At 44.5% G+C, this 27,228-nt stretch overlaps 1 protein-coding gene across 2 annotated transcripts in view; it reads right to left on the minus strand.

The window, feature by feature from the left end:
• Window positions 1–27,228, minus strand: part of GLI3 (GLI family zinc finger 3) — a 308,102-nt gene that overhangs the window by 114,291 nt on the left and 166,583 nt on the right. For both annotated transcript variants that reach the window (XM_011995110.1, XM_011995111.1), the window contains one exon: window positions 2,422–2,527. In XM_011995110.1, coding sequence (XP_011850500.1) covers window positions 2,422–2,527 — 106 coding nt within the window. The remainder of the gene's footprint in view (window positions 1–2,421; window positions 2,528–27,228) is intronic.

Raw genomic sequence — 27,228 nt, forward strand, 5'->3', positions numbered from 1 at the left:
TCGAGCTCTCTGACTGCTCCTCCACCATCTCTCAGACTGGGCCAATGTGAGTGTCCACTGAGTATCTTTTATAAAGTGCCTGACCAAGTGCTGGGCACTGCCTACGAAACTAGCAGGGAGCAGTGACTGTTAACAGTAAATCACCAAGAGGAAAAGCATCACAATAAAGCTACACGCAAGGTGCTACAAAAACAGTCTCTGGGACGGCCCTTAAATTAGGGGCCTTGAGGATGAGTATAAGCAGGAGTTCACCATGCAGAGAGGGAAGGCCAATGAGACCAATGCAGAGAGAATGTCGGTCACAAATACACAGGTGCGTGACATGCTCCAGCTTTCTGGGGCCCACTTCATAAGCATAGTATCCACCCAGGGCCCTGCCAGGACACACCAAAACCAGGCAGTCCCAGGAGGCCACAAACCCATAAGCTCACCATTCTCTGCGCCCGCAGCAATGATATTCCCTCTTGGAATCTTCCAGGACTTCTCTTTTGAGGCTCAGGATTATCTACCGGCTTTATATTATCAATCTTTTTGATAACTATACATTTAGGCTGCTAGAGAACGACTTAGTCAGATGCTACTAAAGTATCCAAAGCTTGGCTAAAAAAAGCAGGAAGAACTAAAATCCAAAGAAAACCCAGCTCAACAGTACACCTGAAATGTGACTCCCCCAAATCTGCCTATGAGGATGGTCCAGAAGTGACCCATCTTGTCTTGTGACGTTATCACCATGGGCCAATGCAGGTCAGTAAGCAGGCCCTAGAACACACAGTGGGGGCTAGAGGAGGGCTTACTGTTATATTCTGCCATAGAACAGAGACTTGGGATTTTTATTGATATTTGCATTTATTTACAAGGCAAACTATAATGAATGCAGAGGAGTAATATAAACTCGTTTTTAAAAATTGCTCTAGAACATCATTTCTGAAAGAATGAAGAACTCCAAAATTCCATAGAAAATCTGACCTAAATTAACTACATCACAAAGGCTCCAGTCTGGGAGGAATTAGCGATCCATGTCTCCAAGGCCTATCTGGTCCTTGCATGCGCTGAACCATGGGGCAGATCCGCATCTGAGATCCATGTGGTCACATCTGTACCATAAAACCTCTGTATAACGGGGTGAATTACATGTCATGTTTCAGGCTGAACTAGGAATTTCCTTCCCTTTGTATAGGGAATTTTAAATTGGCCTCCTGGTTTCATTAGAGGGTATTTTTAGCAGGCTTCAGAACCCTGTAAATACTTACTTGTGTTCCAGTGAAAAGTCAAAGAATAAGTCACAAGTTTCTGCATTCTCTCTCTATAAATACCCACTTCTCCTTTAATGCTTATAGAAGTCTGCAACACAGATTTATTACTTACCTCCAGGCAAATCTGCTCTGAAATTACAATTCAGTAATGGGAGATGGATCCAAAAAACTGTTGGTAAAATATTATATGTGTACTTGGGCATGTAGTTAGGATTGTTAATATCAATTAATTCTGTTCACAGAGGAGGACTTGTTTTAAAACAACTTCATTTTTCTTTGGCATAATATGTAATTACACAGCTGTAACTAATAGCCATGGAGATGCAATCTACCATCTGAATAACCAGCATTATTCTTCAAAGTATTATTTGTGCTTTTCTAACTTCACTGTCTCCAAATAAAGGGTGATTATTAGATATGACTAAATGTATATATCAAGCCCGTTAGCAAGGGACAGCCCATCCCAGAGAGTGGCTCCCATTATTATAGTACATGACAGTTTCCTGGACAGTACTACAAAAGAATACTGTTTTACTTTGCAACTCCACCATCCTTTATTTCCTCCAAACCAAGTTAGATGGTATTTATTTCCAAGAGATTTCCTTTTTCCTTTTCTAATGTATGTTATCACTAGCATTCTTTCCTTTTATCTTTCTGTAAACCATGTGCTCGATCACATTTGCCATTTTGTTTGGGTGACATTCCCATCAATCAAGTGACTTTTGGTGTACTTACATAGGGGCTATGAAAATTTACCATAAAAATTTCATTACAATTCCTTGTGATCCCCAGAACAGGACTTTCACGTTACAGAAATTTGAACATAAAAAACTTCAAACCTAATGTCGACCAAATACATATCCTGAGTGGCAACTTTCCATTAGGCTTTTACTTTTTAATTTAGTATTTACAGCCCACAGAACACACGTCAGCAAAATATATAGGAAATACTTGTCGACTACCTGCTGTGACAGGCATTCCTCAGGAAACAGCAGGGATTTGCTTCAGTGAATCCACGAACAGATAGGCTTGCTATATTTCAAAAGTAAATCTTACACTTCTATCACATCTTCAAAGCCCAGTGGTCGTGCCATTAACAAAAAGTCCTGAGATGGTAAAAGCCAGTATCTCGTTCCATTTCATTAACAAGGAAAGTGTTAATACTTACATATGCAATGGAGGAATCGGAGACGGATCATAATGGTAACGGCCCTCATGATGTCTGGCATCAATTGGTACAGGAGGATGGAAGGCAGGGAAAAGATGAGGAGGGTCTGAAAAAAAGAGGGAGCCCAATCTATATCAAATGAACACTTTCAAATAGCATTCCGATTCACAAAGCAACACTGCTATACTATTATATCTTCACTACTTACACTTAATCTAAGAATTTGTAGAAGAACTCTTTAAGGTTAGTTAAGAGGTTCTGTGAGGTACTGCAGCAGTATGACTGAGTAAGTAGTGCCTGCACCTACCTGAGAAGGTAGAGCCTGGGATTGACTGCAGCTCAAACCCAGACAGGAAAGCAAGAAAGAGAGGAACAACACAGGCTCCCTATCTTGAAAGATAGGTTGACCAGAGGAGAAGGGCTGAAGGGAGCCACGAAGCCAAGGGGAACAGATTAGAACACACTTATTTGAAAAATAAAACTACATTGTCAAGTTAAGTTTTAAACAAAGACATTGTAATACAAATACTAGTTTCACTTTTCCCATGTTCACCATACTTTTAAGAGTGGAAAGGCTCTCTAGAATCTGTGGCTGATATATACACACATGCATATGTTTCATTTTTTAAAATTAAGTACATATTCCCCTCCTTCTTGGCCTGGGCTAGGCCTCCATAGTCCCCACACAAAGGCAGCAAATCTATGTCCTGTCCAGAGAAATACTGTGCAGCCTGCCTGGAAGAGATAAAGCTGACCCACTCACACTCAACAGCGAGACATCTAGAGCCAAACTCAGGGAATTCCTCCCAAGGTAGTGCTAACATTCATCTTGGACCCAGGTCCCCTCCTGCTTCCGCCTTTCCCCAGTCCAACGCTCTGGGTTCCTGAGCTGCTGGGTGTGTGCCCTTCCTTAAAAATAGCTCTCCCACCCCACTTATTCCTAGTAACTTACACCCATTGTCTCTGAAAATAAACTTTTATTTTAAAAAAATAGTGATTCACTGTAAAAACTGAAGAGAGTTTTAACAGATTTTATAATTAGAAGCATGACTGATGAGTCAAGGTTTTCCCAAGTTTCAAGAAGCAAAATGAAGGGGTCCAAAACCCGGAGGTTTGACTCCATCCATGGCTATGAGACTAAACACGACAGCAAATTCTTCAAATGTGACAGGTCCACACTGGTCATGCTGGGAGCCTGCCCAGAGCCAACGCTGCTGAGGATTGATATGTACACCAACAAGCCTCAGAACGGCTTCCAGTTATTTCGCCCTGGTGCTGAGGGTAGCAGTCTCTAAAGGCAATTCCAAAGGGGGCCCTCTCTCCGCAGACAGGTTTTGATTGACCACCTAAGAATGCACAGAGCATCCCCACGGGGTGCGGGAGGCTGCGAGGCCATGCCAAACACACAGATTAAGAGGTGGCTGCACCCCCTGAAGTCGGCTGCATCCCCTGAGGTCGGCAACACCACCGTCCCAACTGGGTAGAAGTGGATGATTATTAGATGTGTGTAACGTTGAATTCAGGTGGTTTTGATTTTCTTTCCTATCCATTTCTCTATTTTCCAAATTTTCTTCAACAAGCAACTACTAGAATATAAGCACAACAAACCTGTTTTTAAAGTTATAGTACATTACTTCCCTTGTTTTGATTTTGTCCCTGCTGCCTTCAAGAATCTAAGACTCTGTTTACGAAGAAAAAAATCCAGTAAGAGTAAAAAACGATGAGCATAGCATTCATAGAAGCTCTGTGGTCTACCAGGGAAGGACCTGAAGCTGTAATTCTATAGTTTACCACCAGATCTAGAATCTAGAAAACTTCCCAGAGGACTGTTTTACTGAAAATGTTAGTGACTCACTGTACTTTGTCACCGTCATTTCTGTGACCGTTGATTTGCTAAGTTTGAAAGTTTAAGTTGAATGTTTATTCAGCAATGTTGGCAGCTTCATTGCTGCACATAGCTCAGCCATCTTGACAATAAAAAGTCACTCTCTGTAGAGCCCAACATTCTATCTCATTTAACCATTTTCAAAGGAAATTGTGCATCCTTCTTAAAACAACATAAAATCAAGTGGGGTCATCTTTTGCACTCGTTTGAAAGCCTGACATATATTAGTGAATGTTTACTGATTTTAAACTTTTAAATAAACCCAAATCAATCAGATTCAAATCTACTTGAGGGTGGATGGCCATGAAATATGGGGGTGGCTCTTCTTTCTCTTCCACACCTTTCAGCTATCGCTGCCGATGCAAACATGCATGCCCCCTGCAGACTTCTTACTTAACACACATCATCTGCTCTTGGCAATCAGAGAAATAAACTTACTAGAATGGGGTGTGAATTCAGCATTCATAAAGTCTTACCCACCTCCTCAGGGCATCGCACATGCACCAGTTTATGCGGTTGTTTTGAGGGACACTGACAACTATGTCAGAGTTGGAAGGTATTCTCCTTTATTTCATGGCTCTTGGCTGTGTTCTGCATGATGAAATTCTCTCCACCAGATAAGTGGGTGTCAACCGTATCTGGTTTTCTCTATGTGGGTGCAACTACGAATTATGACAACGTACAAAACCACGTTTTTTGCTCAAAATATGTGAATTTATTCCACATTTAATGTATGCCTCATATACCCCCGAAGTAACAGTCACGATCTTTTATATGAGTGTTTATAATGAAGTTGCAGCGATTATGTGTATGGAGGGAAGACCAACCAGTTAATCCTATAAAATCAAAAGCGTGTACCCAACAAGTATAAAATTCTCTTCCTCAAGGAAAATCTACAATGCTATCACGCATATTTAAAAGACACTGCCATCTTCTCATTTTCAAGAAATTATTCTTTCAGGATTTAAATTTTCTCTCTCTCACCCTCTCTCCCGCTTTCAGAATAAAGGAGAAAATGACCTAGCACTGCAACAATAAATTTGAGAGGAAAACATAAAACACAATTACTGGGGTACTAAGTACTCATTTCTCACTGTTGAGTCCACAGTGTTCTGTGAATTTAAAAGTTAATTCTGACTGAAAGTAGGTGATGCGTCTTATAACACTGTTTTCACCAAATGTTTATTTATGTCCCAAGAAAATTTATGAATTCTGCATTGAAGAATTATGTTTAAATAAAGAACAGAAAATTAATGGATATGATCTGATTTGACCAAAGACATCTGGTTTCGGTTTAAGTGTCTCACTGTTTCTACGTTTCCCTTCTTGATTAAATTTAAAATAACTTCTCCTGGATTGCAGAAGTCTGTGTGGACAATTATACCTTGTGTTGGTTATTAGTAGAAATCACACTTTTTAAGCCACTTTCTGGGAAAATGCAATGGAACACCCCTCTTCCAATTCAAGACGTGCTCGACTATAGCTTAGCAGGATAAATGAAGAATGAAAAGCAGTATGGGCATGTCCTGTAACATACGTGGCATCCCATGATATTTATCCTAACACGTTTCTCGAAAAATGCTCCTGAATCCTCAAACGTTGACTACTTGCCTCGCTGGCGTCTAGGTTTGTCGTTTCTATGTGGCTCAGCGGCATATTCCATCACTGGCCCAAAAAGCTGTCCAAGAAAACCCACATGACAAGAACAGGCCCCTGTCGCCAGAGCCGCCATAATTACCCGGCTCGCGGTTTATTATTTACACATGAGCAGCGCAGCTGTGACGCATCATAACTCAAGCGTATGTGTAATAAGTTACCGGGCCGCAGCCATCTCCTGCCCTGCCCCTTGACAAAACACCACATGATGACTTCTCCAAAGTCAGGCGAAAACTGCTGAAGCAGAAGGAAGTGCCACGAAACCTGGCTACCTCCTATTTATCATACAATTTCCTGACTGATGGCTCCACAAACCAGCTGCTAAGTGCTGTGTACTCTACTGTCAGCAAACTAACGGGCTAAATGGAAGACAGGGAGAATAATGTGCAGAACTGGTGGAATCAATTTTACTGAGGGAATTAAAATTCTTCCAGGTGGGGGTGGGTCTGCGGAGCAGTGGTAAGCAGTCAACTGTACATGCTTATGGTTGCAAAGATGATTTATTACAGACCTGCGAGAGGTTTGACTATTGTGCCCGAGTCCTCTTACACTAAACAGAGATTTCAAGAGTGTGTACTCTCCCAGGCTTGAGTGGAATAGTCTTTAAACCCTATAACTATGTAATTGGCTTGACACATGTTTAAATTGAAATGCATAGCAAAAATATTTGTGCTGGGTAGAGTTGTCAGTATTCCATTTCACACTGGCTGTCATCATGTTGGGCATTAAGGATCTCATTAGAAATGAGAGGCATTGATTTTTAGGTCTCTTCACAACAGCCTGGGTTGATCATAAAACCTGTAGCCAGAGAATAACCGAGAAAGACACTTGGAGATTTATCTCTAGTTGCATCCTTCTCCCAAGAAATAGTTTTAGTATCCTCAGGCTATAAGATCTCTTGGATGCCATCCTGGGAAACTGTCTTTTTAAGGTTTGAAATTTACATACAAAAATTGCAGATTAAAAAAGAGAGATCAAAGTCTCTCAGTTAGTGCCCTGAAGGAGTAATTCACCAAATGATACTTGAATGGTCTGAAAATGCCCAGGAAACAGTGCAAGAGTAAACTGCCAAGTGCAGAAGTCCTCATGGGTGATTTAAATACTGAAGTCGTCTGTACACTGGCCTTGGAATTTACTCGACATCAGAGCTAGAGATGATTTTCTGTCATTAGAGTTAGTCCTGCCTGTAGGAATGGCCAGTCCCCTCAAACTCATTCAATCATCTGCCATCAGCAGAAATATCATTAAACAGCATCCTCTATACTACAACCAAAATCACCATCCAGCTTCTATAAAGTGAAATGTCTCAAGCGGGAGAGGGAGAGAGCGGGAGAGAGAGAATGAGAGATCCCACTGCCAAGAACTCACTCTAGTGAGATAGTAGAGAGGAAGCCCAGGCCTCATCACTGTTTCTTCCCACCATGGAGCTTCTCCAGTCATCATCCTCGTGCCTGCAAGACCTTTTTCCAGGGCTCAGTGCACTGTGGGAGGCCATTTGGACTGACTCCAAGACCCAGACTGACTTACTAACTCAGACAACCTCGCAATTCCCGCCTATGGAAGACATGGCACCAGAAATGAGCTGATCCACCCTCTGAGGACACCCCAGGTAACCTAACGAGGAGAGTCTAGAGCAACACGTTTTGAGCAAGGCAGTCTGTGGCCCGCCATGATCTACTGTGAGTGGAATCTAAGGAGTGCGACCCCACAGGGCCCTGCTGTGGACTTGCTGGGCAGGATTCCCATGGCATCACCTCATGGAGCACTAGAAATCTTTTTTCTGGTCTCACAAGCATATGACATGGGGTTAGAAACTCCTCCAGAGTCATCAGAATGAGACATTTTATTTATATGATCTTCCACAGGGTAATGCAAGTTTAAAGAAGCTGTGGTTCTAGCATACTCTAGAAATCTTGTAAAAATGCTCTGAATCTTTTTTTTAAATTATCTATTATTTTGTCACTTTACACAATGGCAGGAGCCTTAACTTGAAGAGTATATGCTATAGCAGGAATCTGCAAACTATCACATGTGGGCCGGTTTTTGTAAATAAAGTTATTTTTAATTTTTTTAATTTTGTAGATGTACATATTTATGGGTCACATGAGATAATTTGACACAGGCATGCAACACATAACAATCATATCAGGGTAAATGGGGTATCCATTACCTCAAGCATTTATTATGTGTGCTATAAACAATCCAATTATACTCTCTTCGTTATTTTAAAATGTACAATTAAATTGCTTTTGACTATAGTCACCATGCTGTGCTAACAAACACTGGGTCTTATTCAATCTTTCTTGTTTTTTTTTTTTTTTTGTACCCATTAACCATTCCCACTCCCTGCTCAACCCCCACTATCCTTCTTACCTTCTGGTAACCATCCTTCTATTCTCTATCTCTCTGAGTTCAATCATTTTAATGTTTAGGTCCCACAAATAAGTGAGATCAAGTTGCTTCTGTACCTGGCTTATTTCACTTAACATCATGACCTACAGTTCCATCCATGCTGTTGCAAATGACAGCATTTCATTCTCCTTTATGCCTGAATAGCACTCCACTGTGTATATGTACCACATTTTCTTTATCCATTCATCTGTTGATGGACCCTAGGTTGCTTTGTAAATAAAGTTTTATTGGAATACTGCCATACTCATTTGCTTACATATTGCCTATGGCTTTATTTTCCCACACCAACAACAGAGCTGACCAGCTGAGACAGAAAACACGTGGCCTAACACATTTGTTATCCTATCCTTTATGGGAAAAGGTTGACAAACCCTATTCCAGTGTACCATGATAAAGTAATTTGCAGAAATTATTAATTTCAAAAAAAAATATCAACTTTTTCTTTATTGTGTTGTTTAAGCAATAACACTAGGTACGTCAAATATTTTCAATGCACTTTCCTTAAATGCCAACTTGTGTGACTGACTTAATATAGTAAAAGTGTTCATATTAATCATCAATCAATAAAGAGATATCTCATCTACTTTTAGCAAAATCTGTAACAAGTAGACAAATTTCAAGAAAATTGATGAAATTAACCATAAATCTAGCAATAATAGCAATAGCTAAGCATTTGAAAATTGAAGTTATCTTATAAATTAAGTAAAACAAATACAAGTTTACATAAAACACTAATTAACAACAAAAACGAAGCTATTTCTAAAACCCAGTAAGCTTTTACTTCTGGCAACTACCCAACAGTCCTAACTCCTGGTGTATAAACTTTCACGGACATTCCCCGCTACTCAAATAACAAGCTTTTTATCATTTCTTTTGTGTAAGAATGCAGACTATTAAATTAATTAGTATTTTAGACATAAATGCTACCCATCGCCACACTCTGGTCACACCTACAATTCATTCTTTTTTTTAAACAGTCAGATAGATCCCTGCTGTGCTCAACAAACATGATCATGTGTTTCCCACAAGAAAATGCCAAATGATCCTCCTCAAGTGAACTGACAAAAGAAACCTCTGCCTTTACTGCTTCAAGTATGTCCTCAGTCGTGAACCAACAATTGATCTCGCCCCTTTCTGGAAACTTCTAATTTCTTCTGTCCTTAAGTTGCATGTTTCTCCCTTCAAGATCACATCCAGTGGATGCCCAATGGTGGAAAGAGAACCACATCTACCTACTGGCTGACCAACCATATCCTTCCAAACAGAGACTCTGGAATGTGTCTTGCCTGTGATTCCACATATATGCATCCAACATTTTTGTTGTTTTCAGCTTTCCTGCCAGGATAAGAGAGAAAAAACAACCAGAGAAAAAGGCAGCAAAGAGAAATAAAGAAAGGTTTACATCATTCTAGCTGAACTGCAGAACTCTCTCAGGGAAATCACATGCAAACATATAAGGAATCACTTAGAAGTGACAAATCTGTTTACTTTGAAACATGCTAATGGTGTATTTTCAGTGACAATAAATACGCTTAGAAATTAAAAATGGAAATTAGTTACTAGTGACAAATTTTTACATCAAAGACTGTATTTTTGTATCACAAAATTCAAAACTCACAGTTATAGCTCTAAAAATATACATCAGGATTCTTTTTTTTTTTTTTTTTCAGATTGAGTCTCACTCTATTGCCCAGGCTGAAGTGCAGTGGCACAATCTCAGCTCACTGCAGCCTCCGCCTCCCAGGTTCAAGTGATTCTCGTGCTTCAGCCTCCCGAGTAGCTGGGATTACAGGTGCCCACCACCACACCTGGCTAATTTTTGTGTTGTTAGTAGAGACGAGGTTTCACCATGTTGGCCAGGCTGGTCTTGAACTCTTGACCTCAAGTGATCTATCCTTCTCAGTACACTGGGATTCTTAATGGAATCAGAAGTTTAAACCAAGTCTGGTTTAGTTAGGAAACCAACAATTGATCCACAAAGGGGAGGTCTGGAAGGTGTATTCTATTAAAAATTAATCTGCTGCAAAAAGAGCTTTCAGTGTTGCAAAATTAGCAGAAGCAAGTAGCGAGATGTGAAAGCAAAATAACATAGTATGTTTTATAATAGTATACATCTTGTTAAGGAATCCTCTTGACATAAAATAAGCATTCCCAAAGCGTTATCATTATTCTCCTAAGTCTTGTTTCTTTTTAAGTTCTATTATCAAGACAATCCTGAGAACCAAGAAGGGAAAATTTTATTATCTACTTAAAGAAGTTAAATGATCTACCCAGTGTTGCATAAAACTATGGCCTTATGATGCAAGTTTGGTGCTCTTTCTATTCCAATACCAGAGCACACCGGACTTGGCACTTCAAACGTGATCCCTGCCAGGCCGGGGAAACCCAGGTACCTTCATGAACTATCAATCCTGCTTTGGAGACAGCAACCCTGGGGAGCTCTCAGGCAGCACAAATGCAGGCCTGCCAGAGATTGTCGGGGCTGAGGCTCAGCATATCAAGAGGTTTACCCTTGTCTTCACAGTTGCACAAGAGAGAATGCTGCCACCAATCATAAAGAATCATTTCCAGAAATATTTGGAAGTCTCTGGAAGACCAGCAGTATTTCAAGAGTGTGCTGGTTGGCAACTTTGTAGCAATTAAGAAATGAATGAGGCACATTCATTTTGTTCAACACCAGACAAGAAGCTCTGAAGGATTACTGACGGATTACTGACTCTGCTTCTTTCATCCGGACCATCCACTCCATCTGTAGTTCCTGTCAATCAACAGCTAAAGGTCTTCCAAGGTTTGCCCCATAAATAGTAATTAATAAAAATAATAAAACAAATCATGACAAACACAAGTGCAATTCACTGAATACTTTAATGCAGGTCAGGCATGTGCAATGCCTTTTAGACGCACCTCGTTTATTTCTTCCTACAGCCTGACCCTGAGAAGCAGGTACTGTTCATACGCCCATTCTTATGGACAGGAAAACTGACCTTCTCCAGTGTTACATGGGGAGACAGTAGTACAGTAATGTGTCTTTTTTACTTCAGAACCAGGGTTCTACTTCTTGACACAACAAAGTCAAAGTTAAGGCTTTTTATCATCTCTTATCTAAACTATACTCCCCACACCAGCATCCCTAAAACCAACTCTGAACTGTATCCCTCCCTTCTCCCAAAATGTATAGTGGCCCAGCTCACTCCAGTCAAAGCTCTTCACCATGAATTTCAGGCCCCGGCAACCAAGCTCCATCCAGGACACCTCCCATCCGAGAGTCAGTGCCCCCTCAGGTACCATGCACTTCATGGCCTATGGTGTCCCCTCAGTTGAGGACAAATTCCCTCTTACCTAAGTCTTACCCCCTCTTCAAGACTCAACACAAACACCTCTCGCTCCGTCAGGCTTCCCAGGGGCTCTGTGGGATCGCGTGCTTCTTCCTCCCTTCTCCATAACCTCCCTTCAGGTTGGCTGGAACCAGTAGGGACGACCCGAGGAATTCTACTTGGACTCGCATCGTGTCCTCCCCACCGCCTTGCCCTCTGAGGGCCCTGTGCTCATCCTCAGTGCTGTCCCTCAGACAAGCACGTGTTTACTGAATACGGAGCTTATACCAGCATAGCCATGGGGGTGAGTACACCACACTGCCTTTCCTGCCAGGCAATATGAGGATGAGTCCCTGCCGGGGTGCACATACCCACAGGTCAGAACTGTCTTCTTTCCCTCCCAGGAGTTCTGGGGTGTGAGGGCAGAAGAGGCTCACCTGTCTGTGTATACCCAGCAGGAACTCAATAAATGTCTGTTCTAGGAAAGGTGAAAAGGGGGAGGAAAGACATGAAAGGAAAGTGAGGCCGAGTTCCTCTACTACCGAGTGGTAGACCGAGCCAGCCTTCCCTCCTGGAAACTGCGGGACACTTCCATCTACCTGAGGGGCTTCCAACAACAGGCAAAATGAGGGGAACCGACAGGTACGGGCTGTCTCCTCTTTGGAATTCCCCCTGTGCAGTATTTTGCATGCTTCCCATGTTCAGAGTGAGCACAGGGCCAAGGCCCAGCAGATGCATGCACACCCTGGAACAAATCCTAGCACTCTTTAGGGCAGCTTCCAACCTGACCAGGCTGCCTGCCTTCTGCTGGGCAGTGAGTAACTTCACGTGGGCACCTCACCACCCTATCCCACGCCACCACCTCTAAGACAGGGCAGACACTGGTGGGCGCTCAGCAATCACACTCCTGGTTGGGACCTTTCCAAGACTCGGAATGCCCTTTCCCATCAGGGAAACACTGATGGCTCCGGTGAATTCAGGATACTTGATCAGGCTGCTAACACCCGTATGGAAAAAGCTCTTTGACACAAAAGGTTGGAGGTCAAAAGTTTAAAAGCTCATGACAGAAATGACAGGGGCCCCTTTGCCCCCACCACCACCTCCTTTTTTTTTTTTTTTTGTCAATAACATCAAAGGCTCTGGCATGTACTTAATGCTATTATTGTTACGCTTTGGAATCCATTGAAATTCCAGCATGTTTATTGCACACTGGGAGCATTAAAAGGCTCCACTTTCTTGTCCCTTAAACTCTGAACCCTCACTGTCTAAGAAGCATCACTGTTTGCAGAAACACACAAAGCTTTTAAGCAAAGAGTTTGTTTTAAGGGTTTCTTTCACCATGACTGTAAAATAATAAAGCACACAACATGGCTTCCTTGAAGGGAAGAGCAAGGAAATGATAGAAAAGGGAGAGAATCCCCCACTGCTTACGAAGGAAAAAAAATCCACTTCACATTTCTTGGCTCATGGGAGTACAAGTGGAAAACATTCCCCATTTTTCTTCTATTTCTCCTTTCTCTGCAACCCTATGTTAGCCACAAGTTGCACATTTTATACACACCTCAAAGACAATGGCTATGCGAGCATCTATCAAATGGTACCATCTGAAGGCGTCCGAAATACCTTTCTTCTTTAGAATGCCTTCTCAAGTCCACCGTCCACTCTGCAGCTACCTCATACTCATTCCTGGATGTGCAGATAAAAAGCCCCACAGCTGCCTACAGGCTGGTTCAGAACTACTCCAAGCTCCACTCTCTGAAGTTCCCACTAGTGGCTTCCTCTCTTGTTGGCTACCCTTCCCTTCCTTGCTATCTCATCTGGCTTCCTATCTTGATTATTAGCTTAATTCCAGTTGGAATGCTGAATAAATTTCAGACTATCTCTGACTGACCGCCCCTTAGAGCACCTGCTCCTATGGTAATGCCTTGGATGTCTAACCTATGCTATAGCCAAGAGGCACCCTGCCTGGGCCCGCAAGCCCGCCATGCCCATAAAAGGCGGGGGCCACTCATTTCCTACTCTTCCCCTCCATGATTCCTGCAGTTCAGACAAGCTAATATGCTCAGACACACCCTAGAGGAATTCAGTTTGCCAGCGTTCTGTTTTAGGACTGGGGAGGATGATAGGCTTGGGGGTATCAACAAATCTATTCAGCTGGGCTCTGTTGGGGACTCTCCTCCCTGGGGAGGCATTGGTCCTGAGGCTGCTTTCACTGAGCCAAGGCTGCTGGCTGTCTGCTGCCTGTGCTTCCCTGAGGCCTCAAGCTCTCTTGCTTGCCCACTTCCGATTCTGTAGCCTCAGTGGGTGATCTCACTGGCCCTTCATCTAGACTCAGCAGCTGCTCACCTTGTCTAAAAAGACTCAGGCTCTAATGTGATCTCCATTGAGTCCTCTCCTCCCTCTCTACAAAGTGACCCCTGGCTTCTAGACCAAATGCATGGGGCTCAGTCTTCATAAACTATATTTGGTAGGTATCTGATGTCAATGATGTCCATGTGCTCCAAGGGCCCCTAAGGACAGAGAACATGGTCTACTTCTGGAATCTGCATCTACACCTTGTACGCCTGGGTCCACACCTACAGCCCTAGGTGTGGACCCAGCTCTCCATTTCACCCAAAGCAGCTGAAAAGGCTCCCCCATTTAAAGACATATTTTCTAGATTTCTTTAAAAACAAATTACGATAATCACTATAGCCATAGTTGAGGACTACAGCCTCAACACATGGACGCGTAATAGCGGACACACTCACACAAAGATGACCCCAATCTGCACTTTCTCAATGAGTTTCCACTAATCAGAGAGTGTGGCCTACACTCATTTCAAAAGTGCAAGACTGCTTCTCACGCTTCTTTGCTGTTTGCAAGTGTTACTAAAGACTTGAAGCATGATAATACGGGATTTAAACAAAGCATTTAAAACAAAGCGTGGATTTAATAACTGACGCTAGGCAACAGACCAAATTGATGGCAACCTACTGGTCATCTTGACACCAATATATACTTGTACAAAATTTATCACCCTCAATATGAATCCTTAGAAAAGTCATCCTTTCTCCTGAGTTTCCCCGTCTCCAAAATCAGGAAAAGGCCAAACACTCAGCACACTGAATGATGCATGCTGTGACCCTTGGCTGGGTACACCCTTCCCATGGGAATCCATCTGCTCTCCATTTCGCCCAAGGCAGCTGAAAAGGTCCCCCACATTTAAAGACATATTTTCTAGATGTCTTTAAAAACAAATTACGATAATCACTCTAGCCATAATATAATTTTTCTTTCATCCGTAAAATAAGGCCGGTAAGACTTAACTCTGTTGACTCCACAAAGCTGTACAAGGCCCCAGGTGACACAGGTGAAGGTGGTTCATAAATTCTAAATAACAGTCATGCATCTCTTAACAATGGGATGCATTCTAAGAAATATGCCCTTAGGTGATTGTTTCATTGTGTGAACATCATGGAGTGCACTTACACAAACCTAGATGGTGGAGCCTACTACATACCCATGCTGTATGGTATAGCCTATTGCTCACAGGCCATAAAGGTACGGCAGCATGTCCCTATACTGAATCCTGTAGGCAACTGTAACACAATGATAAATATTTGTATATCTAAGCATATCTAAACATAGAAAAGGTACAGCAAAAATGCTGTATTAAAATATTTTTAAAATGCTACACCTGTAGAGAGCAGTTATCATTAATGGAGCTTGTAGGACTGGAAATTGCTCTGGGTGAGTCGGTGAGTGAGTGGTGAATGAATGTGAAGACATAGGACATTCTTGTACACTGCTGTTGACTTTATAAACACAGTACACTTAGGCTGCACTAAATTTATGAAAAATGAAGTGACTGTACTATGATGTTCTGATGTCACTCGCTGATAGGAATTCTTCAGCTCCATTATAATCTTATGGGACCACCGTCTTACATGTGGTCAGTCTTTGACCTGAATATCCTTAGGCAGCACGTGACTGTACCCACGTTTAAGAAGTCACTGTTCCTTCTAAGTTCTTCTTCCTCAACATAAACATCTAAGTTACCATGAAAGTCAACAACTTCATGTGGGTGTCTTCAGCTTTGCAAGTAATCTGAAGGTTCACGCCATGCTTCTCTCTTGCCCTCAAGCCTTCTCTGATCGTAAGACCCAAGAAGAGGCCTCCATATCTCTGTCCCTAAGTCAGGTCTGTGGCAAGGACCTCACTCTGTCTCCTGAACTTCACAATAGACAGACACTGTCCTCAGCTTAACCATCAGGGAAAAGAAAAAAAGTTACAGCCACAAATATGGTCAAAAAAGAACTATCACTTACTGAGCACTCACACATGCTAAGGACTGCCCTAAACACTCTTCATATATTTTCTTGTTTATACCACATGACAATCCAAGGAAGTAGGTATTCATATCCTAATTTGCAAATGAGAAAATAGGGATAGAGAAGGTAAGAAGTTAAAGTCAGTTAGGAAGTGGCAAAGCTTGGCCTCAAGTTCAGATCTGCCTGACTACAGTGCTCTGGAAGCTACGGCAGGGTCAACTACCAAGGCCTGGGGCCTGTGCAGCCCCTGGGCCTGTGGTCAGAAGGGCCCGGGCATGGTTTAACGTTACGCAGTAGCCATCTTGAAATTCTTAGTAATTTTTCAACAAGGGCTCCCCATTTTCTTTTTGCACTGGGCCCCACAAACTATGGAGCTGGTCTTGAGTACAACTGTATTTCCCACAAAAGGACTCCCACCTCCAACCTTCTCTGCTTCACCCTTGCCGACAACAAAAGCTAACAGCTGCTAACAGACATTGTCATGGGTACACTGAGTGATCACATACATCCCGCCCTCACTGCCCAGGTACAGGTCTCCTATCTCACCCAGGCCCTGCCTCGGGCTTACACTTCTGTCCCCTTGCCCCAGTCCCTCAGACATTTCTCCCAGGCACCAGGGACCCAGCCCAGCAGGCAGCACGTCCCTAGCCAGGCGGGATCTGGCAGGACACAGGCCAGACATCAACCCCACGACGACGCTCTCTTGCTGCCACTGGGGCCTGCGCACACTGTGCTAACACAGTCGCCATCTACCGGCCCGCTGTCCTGAGGGCTAATTGGGCTCGTTTCAATCAAGACCGAATACAGCAGAAGTCCCTCTACACATAAATAAATCACAATTACTAACTGCAAGAATCCAACCGCTCTCTTCTCCCCTCGTGGCCGCTGCAGAGGAATTCCCAGGCCAGCCAGGACTAGCACAAAAGCCCCAGACTGGGCTGCAGCAATATCCGCTCGCTCGGCTCAGTTTATTATTTAAACAGTTCCTTAACGACTCTTCCCGGAGGTGAGTGAGGCCAAACTGTTTTCCTTCCCTCCACAAAACAGATATGCATGGCTTATTTGAATGTCTCCAACGTTTACTTTAGTCCCCGGTTAAATACCTTCTACCGCAGAGTCAAACAAACAGTTCACTTCATTAGAAAGGCAAACAATTTAGCAAGAGAATACCACCAGCACTTGAGGGGAACCAAGCTGGGCCTCCAAACCCTCCGCCCGGGGAAGCAGGGCCGGTGGCGGCCCAGGCAACAGTGCGTGGAGCTCACTTCAAAAGCCTTTGCACAAATACTTCACACATTCACTGGTAATTAACAGATAACCCCGAAGAGATTATCTGCCCTGCGGCCAAGGACCCTGGAGGATTATCCACACCACCCGCGCAGGAGAAGGCAGAGCCCAAGAGCACACCTTTTCTCTGCAAATGTAAGTGGATAAAGTCATCTGAGAAAACACCAAAGTGAGCAGCTACACCTCCCCTACCCCGGTGAAAATAACGAAGCAACACCTCATTAAGATAGTTATTCATTTAAGCAACAGCCAGAAGTTGTGCCTGAGAAAAACACACAGGCTGGAGCAGCAAGAGGACACGGGGATGGAAAGTTCAAGACAACAACCAGGGCAGGAGCGCAAAGCCCTTGGCGTGCTGTCAGGATTCCAGCTCAGGAGTGGAGACAACGCTGTTCCCACAAAGATTTGGGGCACACTAAAAACACTGTGGGGGCTGAGCATGAGCAGGTTAAAGTCTGGGCCCTTCTTTGCGAGAGATCCCAAGGCAGGGTCAGGGTCAGCTGCCCATTGAGGTTTGAAGCCATCTGTCGCACAGCAGGCAAACCCTGACTCTTAGTCCAGTGGGCACTGCACTGCCCTGGCTTTTATCTCAGAACCACAGGAGGAACGCACCAGGGTCACCTCCTTGGTTGACCAACAGATGACAGGTTATACCTGTTATACCTATCCATCCAGGGCACAGGATTTGGGACTCATCTTTTATTTTATTTCATTTTATTTATTTATTTATTTATTTATTTATTGAGACAGTCTTGCTCTGTTGCCCGGGCTGGAGTGCAGTGGCGAAATCTCAGCTCACTGCAACTTCCACCTCTGGGGTTCAAACATTCTCCTGCCTCAGCCTCCTGAGTAGCTTGGACTACAGGCACCTAGCACCATGCCTGGCTAATTTTTGTATTTTTACCAGAGACGAGGTTTCACCATGTTGGCCAGGCTGGTCTCGAACTTCTGACCTCAGGTGATCCACCTGCCTTGGCCTCCCAAACTGCTGGGATTACAGGCGTGAGCAACCGTGCCTGGCTGGGCTCTTGTTTTCAAAAACAGAAGGGGGCCCAGCATGGTGCCTCATGCCTGTAAAAAATATGTTTCTTTTCTAAGTAAGAAACACATATACCCACCACCACTGTCCCCCACATATACGGGTACCACAATAGTAGACAGTAACATCAAATAAAAATGGGGTGTGTAGTGCAGCTGTTCCTATTATACTTAAATTTGGGGTTTCACCCATGCTGTGGTTGTTCTGGACAGGGTCAGATTAAGCAATTTCAGTGCTTATGGTTCTTAAGAATTTGGTAAACCTCAAATGCCAACTGCAATAAATCATACACGTCTCTATTATAACTATAAATCACTCATGAAATTTAATACTGTCATGAAGAGTAATTAAATGCTAATGTAACAAACTTACAAAAGAAAAAAACAAACACATTAATGGGGAAACTTAAGAGTTAGAGAACACTCCTGTATGGGAGCTTTCAGAAAAATATTTGTCCCCAAAGAATAAAGACTGTTTTCTTATCCAAAGCCAGAGGTCCTCAGGAGGTAAAAATCAGGAAAGGGGCACATTCCCCAAATAAACTCAGGACTGAGCGCTAAAGTCCAACTCCCTTCTTCAGTGCAGAAAACAATACCAAAAATTGACTTTCATTCTGCATTATCCTATTAAGGAAACAAAGAGAAAGGACATCAAGCAGGAGAGGCCAGTGCCCAAGAAGGGTCTTCGGGTTTAAAGGAAGTTTCAGGAAGGAGTCACAGGAGTTCCCTCAAGGTCACTACCTCCCTTGCACTGGCCGCCCTTCAAATCATTGCTGGGTTGATACTCAGCTGTTCTTAGCTCTTCAATGATGCTGACTCTTAAAGTTTAGATAGGACAGTTAGAACCAGGAATTCTGTTCTGAGCTGCTTCAGTCCTAACACCTCAGGATTCAGTAAGTAGTTGCTGAATACAGGAACAAGTCAAAACCAATTCACTAGGCCAGGTGCAGTGGCTCACGCCTATAATACCAGCACTTTCGGAGGCTAAGGCAGGTGGATCACCTGAGGTCAGGAGTTCGAGACCAGCCTGGCCAACATGTTGAAATCCTGTCTCTACTAAAAATACAAAAAATTAGGGCATGGTGGTGGGCACCTGTAATCCCACCTACCCAGGAGGCTGAGGCAGGAGAATTGCTTGAACCCAGGAGGCAGACTTTGCAGTGAGCCAAGATTGAGCCACTGCAGCTTCAGCCTGGGTGACAAAGTAAGACTCTATGTCAAAATAAATACACAAATAAATTGTTAAAAAAAAAAAAATTCACTCTGCAGACCTAAGCAGCACTGCCGGGTCCCAGGCCCCACGGATTCCAAGAGCCTAACAAGCAGGTTGCTCCAAGGAGCCCCAGAGGGTAGGAAAGTATGTAGACTGAGGAGTCACAAAGCCACCACAAGCACAACAGCTCAAAAGCATCCCAGGTCCAAAGATAGCACATGAGGGAGCAGTGGGCAGAGGACTAGGTAGGGGAAGTATGAGGGCCAGAGGAACCTCCTCTCCTTGAGAAAAAGCCTTGCTCAGAAAGGTGACCAGGGGTGTGGAGAAAAGACATCACAGATAGGCACAGCCTGCTCAGGGGCAAGGGTGTGCCCGGTAACTCCTAAGCAGCTCAGTGTTGCTTTCCAGCATCGGTTCTCCAACTTGACCTTGCCTCCAAGTTCCTGCAGAGCTTGTTACAATGAAGACTGCTAGGCTCCACCCCAGCAGTTTCTGACTCAGTAGGCCTGGGGTGGGGCCTGAGAATTTGCATTCCTAGTAAGCTCCCAGATGAGGCTGTTGCTGCTGGAGACCCTCCAGGAACCAGTGAAGCGTGCAAGAAGATGAGGCCAGGCCTGTGCAGGGCTCTTATACCATGCCAGAGAGCAAGGAAGGCTCAGCAGGAGACTGGAATGATCAAACACGCCTTTGGGAAGTATTACTTTGGTAGTAACATGGAGAATGAGTTGGAGGGGAATGAAATTAAGGTGGAGAGCAAGAGATGTAAAGACTCAAAAAACCAAGGCAGAGTAGTGGGAATGGAGATGAATGGGGTGGAGGAGGGGCTCTGGGTGAAGTAGAAGGAAAGGATACAGGAGATGGGTGAGAAGAGAAAGGTGGAAGGTGGGCTGACTCTAAGGTTCTGGCCCAGGTGAGTATTAATGATGGTCCTGGGACCAAGGCAGCAACAGAGAAGGAAGCAGGAGAGGACACAAGAGGAGGGAGGAGAAAGCATGGATTCAGCCTGAGACGGATGGGGTTTGAGGTGTCCACCACAGCTAGGCTCCTGATAGATGTCTGGAGGGAGATAAATCTGGGATTTGAGAGCCACGTCTAGCCTAGAGATGGAGGCGGGAGAGGTGATCACAGGGGTGGATGGTGACATCAGAGTGAGTGAAATCTCCGGAGAAGGTACAGGAAGAGGAAACCTGGAGGGAGGCTGGCAGTTAAGGAATGAGGGGAGGAAGCAGAGTTGTGCAAGGAGGAAATAGAAGAGACACAGGACAACCACCCATCAGGGGCATCCGAGGGGCCAGAGGGAGGAGGCAGTTTCAGGCAAGATGCACATCTTCCGGAGCCAGGGTGTGTGCACTGCAGGGAGCTGACGGGTGGAGAAGCCAGGGTGAACATTGTGGTGTACTCCGGGATGTTCGGCTGCAAACAGAGAAGACAGGGCAGCAGCTAGAGAAGACCCAAGGCCAGGAGCGCTGTGTGGGTGTTTTGACGCTGTTTATGGGTGGAAGGCACTGGAGCCACTGAAGTGGAGGAAGAATAAAGTGAGAGAGGAGAGTACCGATGGAGTCAGGGTCCCTAGAATCCAGAATAGGACGCAGGTTAGCTCAACCTCGCTTCTCCAGAAATAAAGGAGAGGGATGGGAGAGTACAGGAAGGGGCTGACTTTAAAGAGTGTCCAGTGTCAAGTAAAGCACCTGATTTGGTCTCACCCCTAAACAGCAGGCTCACGGGAGAAACTTCAAACTTGGTAGCATTGCTGAGTGACAGGCCATGGTTTAAAAGGGGAGCAGGGTACAGGGCATTCCTCTTGGCAGTTTCAGCCTGAAGGATGCATTCAAAGCGGTCACACCTGTGATGCCCACTGGCAAGGAGAACTGCTAGGATCCTCCAAGAGTGGTGTCCAGGGTCCCTTCAGACTCCTGACCCTCCATTTTGCCTGCCTTAAGCAGCCACACCCCTCTCTGCCTGGAGAGGGGCAAGGAAGAGAGTCTAGAAGCCAGGTCAGAGCATGGAGAGTAAGCAGCAAGGGCCCAGAGAACTGTGCCATGGAAATTAGCCATGAAACCAGACTCCAGTCAGGGAGCTCCAAAGGCCTGGTGCCACCAAAGATAGGTTATCTCAAAAGAGTGTTGCCTAAAAGTTGGATGTGGTTGTGAGGGTTGGGGAAACACTTGGAGGCTGGGCTGCAGTGGCCAGGCCAAGCCAGGTTTTACAAGTTCGCAGCAGCTGCAGTTGCTCTGCGGCCAGTCTCAGGGATGTTTAATAAAAAGCTGTGCTCAATTTCACCCTCTTCACGTCCCTGAATTCAGTCTCTTTATTTATAGCCCAAGACTAGGCATGCAGTGAGAAATCAGAGAGGCCAGGAAAAGGAGAGGGACAGGAGACAGACAGAGACAGAAAGAGTTAACAGGCAACAGCTTTTAAAGGGTAAAGCGTTTCAGAAACAGAATTCACTGGCACTCCCTGCTGCTTTTATTGCTTTCGCTCAACAGCTGGAGAAAATGTTTGATCAAAATATTTGTATTATTGTGTTTAAGTGAAATGACATATGACAGCTCATTATCCCAAACTCAGAATTCCCACAGCATCTGTCACAGCCACCCTATTAGAGACAGTCGCTCCCCCTGGAAGATGGAGGGGCAGGGGGCGGGAGATGTGAGACAGGAAGCAGCAGGCATCAGACCCCAGACAGTCTCAGCCTCACAGGCCCTGGCCCAGGCTCTGGTTAAGCACAGGGGACGCTGCTGGAGGGAGACGCAGGTGATGCCTGGGGCCTACTCCGGGAGCGCCTCTACCGTGGACACCAGCAGCCCGCCAGGAGCATGGGACCCAGCGGGGGCTCTTGTGTCCAAGGAAATGGCCAGGATCCCCTCTCTTAGATATTACTTGGCAAACAGCATTTACTGATCTAAAATTTAACAAAATGTCTCTCTCAAGCTCTTGTCCTTTGAAAGAAGAAAAAATAACTTTTTAAAAATTATCATGCCATTTTCTCTATCCTGAAGTGAGTAAAGGTGTAATTCTGCAGAACTTGGCTTTATAAGCCTACGTTCCTCTCCATGACAACCTTCGAGTAAGGGCCTCAGTTCTGCTCAGGCCATGTCCTTCTTACAACACCCCTAGTGGACAGATATCAGGGTATATGTTCTATACCAGACATGCCAGGGAGGGAAAATCATCTACCGGCTGCTTCCTGTGTGCCTAGCCCATTTCTGCGAACTTACTGGCCTTATTCAAATCCCATGACAATCCCAGGAGGCATATGATACTATCTCCTCTTTGCGGATCAGGAGATTATGCTCAGAGAGGTTAAGCAATAAGCCCAATGACTCACAGCTGAAAAATGGAAGAGGGAGGACCTAAAGCCACTGCCTTGAGTCCCTAAAGCAGACATACTTTCCACAGCCTGCAGGTGCAACCACAGAGAGAACGAAACGTGAAGAAGAGTGCTCAGTGGCCGTGGGAAGGCAGGAATCAATGTGGATGTACTTGCACATGCCCTCCTCATCACACGCTGAACAAATCCTCATTCTTAGACCATAGAAAAGTTTGTTTTTATTCCCATCTCCCTGTCTCTGTGTAATGTACTAAAAAGTGATTCACACTAACGGAAAAAGATGCTCTACATCTTAGCCCCATGTCAGTCATTTCCAAAAGAATACCTCAGGAGCCTTCCCTCTTGAAGTTTCTGAGTCCCAATCTCCTCACCTATAGGATCAGGGAGGTGATGTGTTTCTGCTTCATGGGGCTCCTGTTCGATGTACGGCAGTGGGCTCTGAGACAGTTCCCCAGGACAACCTTGTACACACCACTTCATATCGCTGAACATCCATTTTCTCAGGTGTAAAACCTGCCATATCCACCCACTGGTCATTTTAGGAATCCAAACCAAAATAAGATCGTGTTTATAAATGTGCTTTATAAGCTGGAAAGTGCTGTGTCAATTTAGGCTATCTTCCACCCTATCATTTGGGACTACCATGATACCTCATTTCTAGCAAGGTTTTTAACCCCAATTATAAATGTCCCTTATTCTCCAATGGGTCAGATTGTTCAGCTACCCCAAGAGAAATCCGAAATAAAATGGGCCCAATATAGAACTGTCTTTATCCTGCTTGGTTACAGAGATGATGGGTCGCAAATATTACAACTCAATTCCTATTTATTCTCTCAAAGTGTTTTGAGGCTGAAATACATAAGCTTGGGTGGATAGAAGAGGGGCCCCTTGTGGGTGATCCTGGGACTTTAACAGTGGGACATCCAAAAGGAAGAGCTGTCACCATTCATCCAGGCACACATCTGCCCTGAGAGTGGCTCTATCCCCTGCCTGCTCCCCCGTGCCAAGGAGAGGGTGGTGATTTCAAGGAGTACTGTTTACCAAGGCTGAGCGAGTTCTGCCCAGGGACTTCACGCTCCGCCCTCTTCCCCACTATCCACATAGGGATCCTTGGACACGCCATTTTCAGAGCAATCAGTTGCTACATTGATAGTAACTTGACGTGTTTGATCAGCTAAAGGCCAAAACTTTGGGTTAGGAAATACAAAGGCAAACCAAGGTTTCACATTCTCCCAATAATGCTCACTTTGAGTGATTACTTCCTTTGAATTCAACACCATCTCCCACACACGTTGTTTTTATAATTGAAAAGCAATCCACCAACCAACCAATGACTCATTCAATAAATACATGAAATAATTGGAATAGAGCATACTTAACAGGTTTTTTTTAGTTAACAGTGAACATATTTGTTATTTACTAGATTTGTTTTTTTCTGTAACTTCAAATTTTTGTGCAATGAACATATTATATTTATTTATTTTTAGAGATGTTTAGTTAGTTATTTTTAGAGACAGGGTCTCGCTCTGTTGCCCAGGCTGGAGTGCAGAGGTGCAATCACAGCTCACTGCAGCTGCCACCTCCTGAACTCAAGTGATTCTCCTGAGTAGATGGGATGACAGGCCCTCACTACACCTCACTAATTAAAAATAATTAATTGTAGAGACAGGGTCTTGCTATGTTGTCCAGGCCGGTCCGGTACTTCTGGCCTCAAGTGATCCTCCCACACTGGCCTCCCAAAGTGCTGGGATTACAGGCATGAGCCACTGCATCTGGCCATGATATTTTAAATATAAGACAAAACATACTTTCAAAACAGTCTGACATTCTAGAAGCCTCTGTGACAGCATGCACATGCCAAAGTATTTTCTCTCCATGAGAATCATGGGCACGTTAGTGCCAATCCACTCTCTCTGCAACCAGCATCAACATGTCTTTGTAACGAAGAACTGCTCATCAGATGATGTGTTTATAAAGTCTGTGTCATCCTCATCAAGTCTAAACATAGGCAGCTTTCTCATAGTAAGTGGGTAGTTAACATGCCAAGTCAATCAACACCAGTGTCTCCCACTCCCAACCCCAGTGTTTTCTCACAGAGCTGAAAACAAAGACTTGGGAGCTTCCCGGTGCAGCCAAAGCACAGACAAAGGGACGGTGACTGTGAGAGTCCAGCGGCATATGGCCACCTTCCATGCTGTGGAAGCAGGAAGCCACAACTGCCTGGTGCAGCGGGTTAACCTCTGTCCCCTTAAAAGATACGTTGAAGCCCTCACATCTGGTATGTGTAAATGTGGCCATATTTGGAAATAGGGTCTTTGCAGAAGTAATCAGGTTAGATGAGGTCATTAGGATGGGCCCTAAATCAACACTGCTAGTGTCTTTATAAGAGGGGATCTGTGGCTGGGCATGGTAGCTCACACCAGTAATCCCAGCACTGCGGGAGGCCAAGATAGGCAGATCACTTGAGCTCAGGAGTTTGAGACTAATCTGCGCATCATGGTAAAACTCTGTCTCTACAAACATAAAAAAAAAAAAAGCCACGTGTGGTGGTGCACGTCTGTAGTCCCACCTACTTGGGAGGCTGAGGTGCCAGGATCACTTGAAGCCAGGAGGCGAAGGTTTCAGTGAGCTGAGATTGCATCACTGCACTCCAGCCTGGGTGACACAGCAAGACTCTCTTTCCAAAAAAAAAAAAAAATACAAAAATTAGCGAAGCATGGTGGCGCATACCTGTAGTCCCAACTACTCAGGAGGCTGAGGGGGAGGATCACATGCAAAGACACACATAGGCTCATGTTCAAAAAATGAAAAAAAATTAACCAAACAAAAAAAAAAAAAAAAGAAGAAGGGGTTTATACACAGACACACCACCATGGAAGAGAGGCAGAGAGTGATGCTGCCATGAGGCAAGAATTGCCTGGGGCTTCCAGAGGCTGGAAGAGGCAAAGGATCCTCCCCTAAGATTTCGGAGGGACGACAGCCCTACCAACACCTTGATTTTGGACTTTCAACTTCCAGAACTGACAGATAATAAATTTCTGTTGCTTTGAGCCCCCAGTCTGTGGTACCTTGTTCTGGCAGTGTTAGCAAACATACATACCTGGGTTTCCTTACAATTTTGTTGTAGGAAGGCCATCTTACACCAGTGACTTTTGAAGAGTCTACATTCTCTTCTCCTGTGAGTAGGAGTAGCAGTAAATATTGACAAGAAACAAAGAACCTAACAACCCTCAGAAGAGCTGAGAAGAGGAAAGCATGTGCAGTATGCCCATAGTCATTTTTTGGCTGTGAAGCATCTATTCCTTCTTCTCACAGAATTCTGATTTCCTTTTCAGAGTTAACTTCTCTCCTACTGTATTTAGGTGTTGGGATGATAAATCAAAAATCCAAGACTGGCACGGTGGCTCCCGCCTGTAATCCCAGCACTTTGGGAGGCTGAGCTGGGAGAACTGCTTGAGTCCAAGAGTTCGAGACCACCCTGGACAACATGTCAAGACCTGGTCTCTACAATTTTTTTTTAATTAGTGAGGTATGGTGGCATACGCCTGCAGTTACAGCTACTCATGAGGCTGAGGCAGGAGGACTGCTTGAGCCCGGGAGGTGGAGGCTGCAGTGAGCCATGTTGGCACCACTGCATTCCAGCCTGGGCAACAAAGCAAGACCCTGTCTCAATTTTTTAAAAAATCCATGAGCCTCACTGCCCAAGACAGGCAGGGTACCTGGCTCTGATAGCAGACGGCCTCTGCTGAGAGCCTGAGTCCTGAGCCTGAGTCAGGGGAAGGAGAAGCAGTCAGAACTCATTCCCCCGCGTAGACTCTCACGCCTGCTTCCTGTGCCTCTACAGCACCTGCTTCTGGAGATTTTCCGACAATTCTAAGTGTCCGATGTCATCCCAGCAATTCCTGTTGGTGCAAGGGTTGGAATCAGTTTCTGTTGCATGTAACCCAATAGCCCTGGCTGATGCAGGAGGAAAACCTCAACAGCCCAGTCACCGAGCAGCTGTACAGGCTGGGTGTGCACTTAACCTCCTGGGGGCTTCAGTGCCTCATCAGGCAAGTTACACCAAATCTCTTCCCATGCCGAGGATTAGAATATTTATTATTCTAAATGTTTCTGCTATAAGACGTAAATTATCTAAGGCTCAGGCATGGTGAGCTGAACTGCAAGTGAACAGCAATCCTGCTCCGGCTTGTCCATAAGTCAAGCAGGGGCGTTTGAAACTTTTGTCTTTAATAACCCCCTGAATTCAAGGATATGGGGGTGCCATCTCAGTTTGCCAGTCACACTGGTGCAGAAATGCCTAATTGTGGTGTATTATAACATACAGCAAACTCAAAACTTAAGAGGCTTTGAACTCC

The sequence above is a fragment of the Mandrillus leucophaeus genome, unplaced genomic scaffold, assembly GCF_000951045.1.
Source record: "Mandrillus leucophaeus isolate KB7577 unplaced genomic scaffold, Mleu.le_1.0 Scaffold472, whole genome shotgun sequence".
NCBI classification, from domain to species: domain Eukaryota; kingdom Metazoa; phylum Chordata; class Mammalia; order Primates; family Cercopithecidae; genus Mandrillus; species Mandrillus leucophaeus.